The following is a 6,872-nucleotide window of genomic DNA, read 5'->3' on the forward strand; positions in this document are numbered from 1 at the left end:
CCATGCAGAATCTCCAATAGTAGCAAGATTCCATGTAGAATCTCCAATAGTAGCAACATTCCATGTAGAATCTCCAATAGAATCTATTTTATTTTTGTTACATTTGTACCCCGCACTTTCCCACTCATGGCAGGCTCAATGCGGCTTACATGGGGCAATGGAGGGTTAAGTGACTTGCCCAGAGTCACAAGGAGCTGCCTGTGCCTGAAGTGGGAATCAAACTCAGTTCCTCAGGACCAAAGTCCACCACCCTAACCACTAGGCCACTCCTCCACTCCATTTTCTTTGCTTTGTATTGCTTTAGCAAGTGAAAACTTGTGAATTTGTAATTTCAGTATTTAAAAATAATATTTAGAAAAAGGTATTGCCTATAACTTGCTTGTTGACCCTTATTTCTACATATTGGAATGGACTGACACGGCAATCACAATTCTCTGCTTAAAACCACTTGGAAACCTGAAGTGTTTCAGCACTGATCAGAAACCCAAGTAGGCATCACAGTGATAACACACTCAGACAACACACTCTGACGTAGACCTGCTATGTGGGCAGTTTCACTTCTTTCTTCTTTTCTGAAGTGATTCAGATTTCATGTCACTTCAGTCAGTGTTCTGCTTTTGAAAAGTGTTTATCATTGACGTACAAATTTCAACAATTTGTGCGTGCAATTTTTGTAGAATTTTGTAGCTTTGTAGAATCAGGTGTTAGTGTGATACCTAATTAATTCATCCATACCCCTGCTTCCATGCCCACTTCCTACATTGACACACACCCTCCTATATATGTATGTTAAAAAAAAATCAATAATGAAGCCTTTTGATGTGCAATAAACTTGAGTTAAGGTCTTAACGCCCTTTACTAAAAAGAATTCTTAATTATTATTTTTTTCCTTATGACTTTCAGGTTAAGTATTTACAGGATGCAAGGAGGAAACCAAACCTATGTGAAAGAATTTATTCTTCATGGAATCACCGTCAATGGAGGTGCACAGTCTATTCTCTTTACACTGCTCCTGGTGACCTACACGCTCACACTGACCTCAAATATATCTATCATCATGTTGGTATGGTCCAACACTTCCCTCCAGAAACCTATGTACATTTTACTTAGCAACCTGTCTTTCGTTGAAATCTGGTACACAACCACAACTATTCCAAAAATGCTTTCTGGATTGCTGTCTAGAATTAACTCTATTTCTTTCAAAGGTTGCATTACACAATTTTATTTCTTCTTCAGCTGTGGGGCAACTGAGCACTTTCTTCTCAGTGTCATGGGTTATGATCGATACCTAGCCATCTGCCATCCTCTCCACTACAATGTCTTAATGAGTACTAAAAAATGTTGTTTCTTTGCTGCTTCTTGCTGGGTTGGTGCATTCCTCTGGTCTTTGTTTCCTATAATATTAATTTCAAAGTTACCATTCTGTGGCCCAAATAATATTAATCATTTCCTGTGTGATCCAGGGCCTCTCCTGGAACTTTCTTGTGTGAGGGACTATTCAACGGAAGTGGTCCTTACTGTATATATCTCCCTATTGATCTTTAGTAATGCCTCTTTTACCTTCATCTCATATGCTTTCATTATACGAACCATATTAAGAATCCGATCCTCATCTGGTCGTCGTAAGGCCTTTTCTACTTGTGCCTCCCACCTCATTGTGGTGTCTCTTTTTTTTGGATGTGTTATGTATATGTACATTAGGCCATCAGGGAACCATCCGTTTCCAATAGATAAGGTAATAGCTGTGTTCTATACGGTTTTGATTCCTCTATTGAATCCAGTAATCTACACCCTAAGGAACAAGGAGGTCCTGAAGGTTGTGAAGAAGATGATTCGACTGTGAGAACTGATTCTTCTGCTTGTCTATATTATCCTATATAATAAAACGCACCTCCAGCATTCTGAAGCCGAGAAAGTGAAGCCTTCAAGCCTTGAAGCATTCCTGCAACGTTTCGGAACTATGTGTCATCAATTGAGGAGATGGAGCCTTACAGAGTGCACGAATACTTCAAGGCTTGAAGGCTTCACTTTCTCACACACACACTCTCTCACACACACTCTCTCTCTCTCTCTCTCACACACACTCTCTCTCTCTCTGACACAAACACACACACACACTCTGTCTGTCTCACTCTCACTCATTCTCTCTCACATACACACTCCATCTCTCACCCACACAGTCTCTTTCAAACATACACACTCTGAGGAAAGGAGGGCATGGAACTCGGAGGGAAGGGGGGGCCAAGAACTCGGAGGGGAGAAGAGAGAGAGAGGGAGGAGAGAGAGGGAGAGGAGAGGAGGGGAGAGGAGAGGGAGGGAGGCCTGCACCTTGGACAGAAGGGGGGCCTGGAACTCGGAGGGGAGGAGAGGGAAGGAGGCAAGGAGGGTGTCATGGAACTTGGAGCCACACACCCGCACTCACTCTCTGTCTCTCACATACACTCTCTCTCACGTACTCTATCTCTCTCTCACACACACACTCTCTCTCAAACATACACACTCCGAGGAAAACCTTGCTAGCGCCCGTTTCATTTGTGTCAGAAATGGGCCTGTTTTACTAGTATATATATAGTAAAATGCTCCTCACATCTGTCCCTGGGACCCCGCAACTAGTCATGATTTCAGGATATCCATTTTAACATAAAAAGTCCCAGTGTAAATACAACATAGAGTTGTGGGTCTGCTTGGTTCCAGTAGAATTTATAAAAAAAGATCTGCTGATGCAGGGCCTTTTCTAAAATACCTGGAAGAGTGCACATGTATTTTTCAAGCAGGTGCATTATGGAAGAAGCCATTTTAGGAATATATGCATTGAAAACATGAATGGCATGGATCTAGCAGTTCTGGATGTAGGATTCGGGGATTCCACAACTTCCACATATAATCAGCTGCTCCATATTACAAACTTGTATATGTAAGTACTACAAATTAAGGGGGTAGTTATCAAGGAGCTGTAAAAAGGGTGATTTTACCATTGGAATAACCAGCCTCAGTACTGCAGGTTGCTGACTCCCATTATTAATGAACTAGTAAAAAAAAGGCCCGTTTCTGACACAAATGAAACGGGCGCTAGCAAGGTTTTCCTCGGAGGGTGTATGTTTGAGAGAGTGTATGTGAGAGTGACTGTGTGAGAGAGAGAGAATGAATGTGAGTGTGTGAGTGAGAGTGAGTCTGGGTGTGAGTGTGTCTGTGAGAGAGAGAGTGTGTGTATGAAAATGAGAGTGTGTGCAAGTGCGTATGTGAGACACAGTGTGTGAGAGAGTGTGTTTCACACAGATACTGTGTGTGCGAGAGAGAGAGAGTGTGTGTGAGACACAGACTCTCTGTGAGACAGTGTATGAGACCAAGAGAGTGTGTGAGTGACTGTGCAACACATAGAGAGTGAATGTGATACAGTGTGAGACAGAGTGTGTGAGAGACAGTGTGTGAGAGTGAGAGAGAGAAAGACATTGACTGTGAGAGAGAGAGAGAGAGAGAGAGTGTGTGTGACAGAGATACATCCCCCCACCTCTCTGGTGTCAGCCCCCCTCTCTCTCTGGTGTCTGAGCGTTACTGTGCAGGACGCTGAGCTCTGGCTGTGCTTCAAGGAAGTGACCAATCCTATTTAATAGAATGCACCTCCAACATTCTGAAGCCGAGAAACCTCGTGTGGTTGGTCACTTCTGCTTGTGACGAACCCGGAAGTACGTGATGTCAATTCAGGAGATGGACACAGAGAGCAGGAATGCCTCAGCCATGCAGTCAGCGTCAGAATGTTGGAGGTGCGTTTTATTATATAGGATAATGCTGCTTACGAGGCACCTCACATGCAGCATTATTCTAGTGTCTCTGGAACACTGGACCTCAAAACGTTGTCCAATACCCCCAGGCTGCATGTTAAAAGAGCTGGGGTGCTGTCCTTCCCACCAGAAAACATCACTCACCCCCTTCCCCTCGATCACCTTCTCTACCTTCCTGAACATTACACACACCCAAGGTTCAAAAGTCCCACACCCTAAAGACTCCCCAACCCCATGTGGACCTACCAGGATGTTCCTGTTGGTATAGTGGATCCTCGGCCAGGAGCAGTCCTCAGTTGCTTCTGCCCTTGCCTGCACCTTCAGCCAGTATATTGTGCTTATAAAAACCCTCACCTTTAACTGGGGTTATTTTTTGAGCTATAACACAGCTTGCAATGTTCATCATAAGATGCATTATAAAATGTATATAGTAATAAACTGCTTTACACGTATTTGCATATTATTACTCAGTACTCCATGATGCAGTGTCAGCATCAGAGACACAATTGAGGGTGTCATTTTAGTGCCTTTTTAGTACAGTCCTGGTGAAGTAGTTGTAATCTTTCAGATTTACAAAGTGCAATTGTGATTTACGTCTAGTATGGAGTCTGATCTGTTGTACCATACCTCTGGATATAATATAATAAAACCGTATATATTTTTACCAATACTTTGACTCCCAGCTACATTTGACCCAGGTTTGGAACCTGCCACCTCATCCCTACACCTTGCTTCTGATTTATTTTGGAGGGTTTCAGAGGGATGTTTACCTTTCCTTTCTTTTTGAAATCGTATTTTAGCATATTTGTGATATACAAATCTAAACTACTTCCACATCGATATGTTTCTAATGTAATGGTCTTCTTGTACTATCTAGAAAGCTACCAAATAAGCTTTGCTCTGCTTGAATTTATTTCTTATTATTTATTTATTTATTTTAGAGTTGGTATAGATCTGTTTGAAGGCTGTATTACATATAGGGGAGATATGATAGAAGTGTATAAAATAATGAGTGGAATGGATCGGGTGGATGTGAAGCGACTGTTCACGCTATCCAAAAATACTAGGACTAGAGGGCATGAGTTGAAGCTACAGTGTGGTAAATTTAAAACGAATCGGAGAAAATTTTTCTTCACCCAACGTGTAATTAGACTCTGGAATTCGTTGCCGGAGAACGTGGTACGGGCGGTTAGCTTGACGGAGTTTAAAAAGGGGTTAGATAGATTCCTAAAGGACAAGTCCATAGACCGCTATTAAATGGACTTGGAAAAATTCCGCATTTTTAGGTATAACTTGTCTGGAATGTTTTTACGTTTGGGGAGCGTGCCAGGTGCCCTTGACCTGGATTGGCCACTGTCGGTGACAGGATGCTGGGCTAGATGGACCTTTGGTCTTTCCCAGTATGGCACTACTTATGTACTTATGTAGTAACATAGTAACATAGTAGATGACGGCAGAAAAAGACCTGCACGGTCCATCCAGTCTGCCCAACAAGATAAACTCATATGTGTATACCTTACCATTATTTGTACTTGCCTTTTTCAGGGCACAGACCGTTCAAGTCTGCCCAGCAGTATTTCCCGCCTCCCAACCACCAGTCCCGCCTCCCACCACCGGATCTGGCACAGACCGTATAAGTCTGCCCATCACCATCCCCACCTCCCAACCACCAGTCCTGCCTCCCACCACCGGCTCTGGCACAGACCGTATAAGTCTGCCCAGCAGTATTTCCCGCCTCCCAACCACCAGCCCCGCCTCCCACCACTGGCTCTGGCACAGACCGTACAAGTCTGCCCAGCAGTATTTCCCGCCTCCCAACCACCAGTCCCGCCTCCCATCACCGGCTCTGGCACGGACCGTATAAGTCTGCCCTCCACTATCCTCGCCTCCCAACCACCAACCTCTCTTCCCCCACCTGCTCTGCCACCCAATTTCGGCTAAGCTTCCGAGGATCCATTCCTACTGCACAGGATTCCTTTATGCACATCCTACGCATGTTCGAATTCCGTTACCGTTTTCATCTCCACCACCTCCCGCGGGAGGGCATTCCAAGCATCCACCACCCTCTCCGTGAAAAAATACTTCCTGACATCTATTTTGAGTCTGCCCCCCTTCAATCTCATTTCATGTCCTCTCGTTCTACTGCCTTCCCATCTCCGGAAAAGAATTTTTTGCGGATTAATACCTTTCAAGTATTCACTAGCAGATGAGTATATACTTCTAGATTCAGAATATTTCTTAAACATACCCAGATTTTCATCTAAGGCAACAATTACTGAAATTTTAAGCATTATGCTCTTGACCCTCCAACATTGATAAGTGGAACATCTTAAGACTGTCACATAGCTAACACAAACATCCATGGGAGAAAGAGTCTATTTCACCAATTCTCCAACTATAATCAACAGTGCCCTGGACCCAACATTGATCAAAAATCATTAGGAACCAATGGACCTTTAGTTCACATCTTCAGAGTTGATACCAAAGACAATTCTACTCTTAACAGTCTAGTTTATTAACAAATTTTGTTAATATTTGGGAAAGAATATTGAAGACAGTATTTTCTAAAGGGTAAGAGGTCAGGTAAAAGATAAAATGTAGGATGAAAGGGAAATGGGACTTGATATACCCCCTTTCTGAGGTTTTTGCAACTACATTCAAAGCGGTTTACATGGTATATTCAGGTACTTATTTGTACCAGGGGCAATGGAGGGTTAAGAGACTTGCTCAGAGTCACAAAGAGCTGCAGTGGGAATCGAACTCAGTTCCCCAGGATCAAAGTCCACTGCACTAACCACTAGGCTACTCCTCCACTCATTCCACCAATAAGAGCCAACCTCATCAGTGATGTCACAATGGCTTGATTGCCCAATACAGTCCCCCAGGATCAAAGTCCACTGCACTAACCACTAGGCTACTCCTCCACTCATTCCACCAATAAGAGCCAACCTCATCAGTGATGTCACAATGGCTTGATTGCCCGATACTTGGCTCACTTCTGATATTGTGATGTCATAAGGGAAAGGGAAATGGGACTTGATATACCGCCTTTCTGAGGTTTTTGCAACTACATTCAAAGTGGTTTACATGGTA

The 6,872-nt window shown here is 43.4% G+C and overlaps 1 protein-coding gene across 1 annotated transcript; it reads left to right on the forward strand.

Moving 5' to 3' along the window:
* The first annotated feature begins 919 nt into the window (after positions 1-919).
* Positions 920-1,843, forward strand: LOC115457970 (olfactory receptor 11H6-like). The gene has a single exon (XM_030187700.1). It carries the CDS (start codon positions 920-922, stop codon positions 1,841-1,843), a length of 924 nt encoding a protein of 307 aa, XP_030043560.1.
* The last annotated feature ends 5,029 nt before the right edge of the window (positions 1,844-6,872 follow it).

This window comes from Microcaecilia unicolor, chromosome 14, assembly GCF_901765095.1.
Source record: "Microcaecilia unicolor chromosome 14, aMicUni1.1, whole genome shotgun sequence".
Taxonomy (NCBI): domain Eukaryota; kingdom Metazoa; phylum Chordata; class Amphibia; order Gymnophiona; family Siphonopidae; genus Microcaecilia; species Microcaecilia unicolor.